We start from the raw sequence: 2,491 nt of genomic DNA on the forward strand, positions 1-2,491 counted from the left end.
TGTTGTAGCAGATGGTAACTGTGGATTTCGTGTTTTAGCCGATGCCATCACCTATAACCAGGAGGAGTGGAAGCTGATGAGAGTGCTCATAGAGAATGAGATGCGGGCAAACCGTGATCTGTATGCGCCAGTGTTCGGGAACGGATTCGATGCTGCCCTCACGCGTATTAAATGGGCAGGAGCGGGGTGTAGTGAGTCCCACTGGATGGCGAGTCCGGATGACTTATATGCTGCTGCATCTGTTTTGAATGCAGTAATATTCCTTTTTACTACATCACAGTTAGGATGTTGCACTATACTGCCGATGCGTTCGGACGATGGAAACCACCAGAACGAGAGATTGTGATTTGTCATTTGGGGAGTTATCAACACTACATACATCTTTATTTAAGACCTGGATTTCCAGTGCCTCCCATTGCCACCCAATGGCGTATATTTCGTGATCCGAGTGTTCGTCACTTGGACAATCGATACGCTGAAAGGAGAGCGGCTTGGACTAGATTATATTAGTTTTATGTGTTGTAATTAATAATATTTATTCATGAACTTATATTATTGTTACTGATTTTAGTTAAAATTGTATGATATTTTTAGGTTTTAAGTACAATTCTATAGTTACGGGTTTAACGGTCTATTTACGGGTTTAATGGCCTATTTTTTTTTCCCTTTCCTTCACGCGGGCGTGTGGCTATCACGCCTCACCGTATGGTCGGGCGTGTGGCTATCACGCCCCACAAGGCGTGATAGCCACACGCCCGCGTGACGGAAAGGCAAAAAAAAAATAGCTTTTTCACCTCATAACCTATGAAAGGGCATTTTGGTCCTTTCACGAGGCTAGGGTTGGGAATTTGGAGCTGGGTTTAACAACACCCTTATTATAATATATTCAACTGTTTATTTAATATACGAGCACATGATGCAATGGGATATATATGTATGGTATAGAATGAGGGTAATGAAGGCACCGTTTAGGCAAGTGTATAAATGAATGCTCCTCCTACCATAGGCGTAATGCATTTATTGTCCATTTGTTGTTGTTGTAAACTACTTTATCCTTAATTTGAATGTAAGGGTTTGAATCCAATTTTAAATGGCACATGAAATGTCAAAATTCAACTGATACGATAATGAAATGTATTTAATAGAGGTAACAGACAGTATAGAAGTTAAGGATATATATAAAAGAGTATCGTCGGGCATCTTGGTTGGGAAAGGGTGGGTGAAATGGGATCAATAAGTGTGGGAATGATAGTGTTAATAATGGTAGTGGGTTATGGAAGTGCAAATTTTGAGCAAGACAGAGCAGAATGCGCAGACAAACTATTGGGTCTTGCAACCTGTATTCCATACGTGGGAACAGCAGGAAAAGCAAAAGCACCAACGATGGATTGCTGCAGTGGGCTAAAACAAGTATTAGAAAAGAGCATGAAATGCATATGTATTCTAATAAAAGATAGAGATGATCCTAATCTTGGTTTCAAAGTAAATGCTACCCTTGCTGCTACTCTTCCATCTGCTTGCAAAGCCCCTGCTAATATTACTCAATGCATCGGTAGCTACCTTTTCCTTTTCTATCTTTTCTATCTTCTTCAATTTCTGCTCATATACATATATGGATGCAGATCTTCTACACTTGCCTCCCACCTCACCAGATGCCAAGGTTTTTGCCGGATTTGCTAATCTCACTCAATCATCTACACCAACACCTACACCTGGTATGTTTATATTTGAATGTCTTGAATGTACCATGTGCTTGAAGGGTAGCATGTTTTAATTAATTAATATGACCTTTGACCTAAAAGGCTAGTTAAGATCCAATAATATATTTTATTATAATCTCTCTTCATTTGATTATTCAATTAAAAGTTGATTTAAGCATATTATATGTAATGTTTGCATGTTTTAAGGGAATAGCAGTAGCAGTGCAGAGGAAAAGAGTGATGGTGGAAAGGGAAGATGGGTTGGTGGCGGTGGATTACTGATTTGGCTTTTAACATCTTCTCTTACAATATACTAAAACAAAACAAAACATTAATTACTATTTCTATTACTATTACTCTTATTGGATGAGCATATATATATAATTGTCTCTTCATATTCTATTGTATGTTTTGTAAGGTAAGGTAGGGTCTGGGTCTGGGTCTTTAATATTAGCAATTAATGTTCTCTTCTGTCCCATGTGACCTGCCTGTCTGCTTCAACCACCTTAATTATTCATTCACCCTTTCCATAGTGTTGCAACTGTTTGGATTGCAACTTCCACGTAACCAACTTCGAATTCTTTTCTTTTTTTCTTTTTTTAATTTTCCTTTTAATGCTTTTTTTTTTTTTTTTTTTTTAGAAATGTGCTTAGTATTTCATTAGATGAAAAAAAAAAAGAAGTACAACAACTAAAATATAAAAAATAAAAGTTCAAATAAGTAAAAGCTAAAATCAATACAAGATCCACCAATGGATGAAAATGACTACAAAGAGTAAAGAAAACCATAAA

The 2,491-nt window shown here is 37.3% G+C and overlaps 1 protein-coding gene across 3 annotated transcripts; it reads left to right on the forward strand.

Annotated features, from left to right (window-relative positions):
• The first annotated feature begins 1,048 nt into the window (after positions 1–1,048).
• Positions 1,049–2,171, forward strand: LOC136218655 (non-specific lipid transfer protein GPI-anchored 6-like). Of its 3 annotated transcripts, none has more exons than XM_066005679.1 (3): positions 1,049–1,552; positions 1,623–1,715; positions 1,915–2,171. In XM_066005679.1, the coding sequence occupies exons 1-3, from the start codon at positions 1,225–1,227 to the stop codon at positions 1,980–1,982; spliced, it is 489 nt and encodes a 162-aa protein (XP_065861751.1). In that variant the 5' UTR covers positions 1,049–1,224; the 3' UTR covers positions 1,983–2,171. The 3 variants fall into 3 exon arrangements, with proteins under 3 accessions (XP_065861751.1, XP_065861752.1, XP_065861750.1); XM_066005680.1 differs by having other exon boundaries at positions 1,918–2,171; XM_066005678.1 differs by having other exon boundaries at positions 1,053–1,552; positions 1,908–2,171.
• Positions 2,172–2,491: the final 320 nt, after the last annotated feature.

The sequence above is a fragment of the Euphorbia lathyris genome, chromosome 2, assembly GCF_963576675.1.
Source record: "Euphorbia lathyris chromosome 2, ddEupLath1.1, whole genome shotgun sequence".
In the NCBI taxonomy this organism is placed as follows: domain Eukaryota; kingdom Viridiplantae; phylum Streptophyta; class Magnoliopsida; order Malpighiales; family Euphorbiaceae; genus Euphorbia; species Euphorbia lathyris.

Excerpts from the sequence above, each read along its gene's own strand:
- LOC136218655 (XM_066005678.1), top strand. The coding sequence starts at position 1,225 with ATGGGATCAATAAGTGTGGGAATGATAGTGTTAATAATGGTAGTGGGT. Across the intron at positions 1,553-1,622 it reads TAATATTACTCAATGCATCG|ATCTTCTACACTTGCCTCCC; the intron begins GTAGCTACCTTT and ends ATATGGATGCAG. Across the intron at positions 1,716-1,907 it reads TACACCAACACCTACACCTG|GGAATAGCAGTAGCAGTGCA; the intron begins GTATGTTTATAT and ends GCATGTTTTAAG.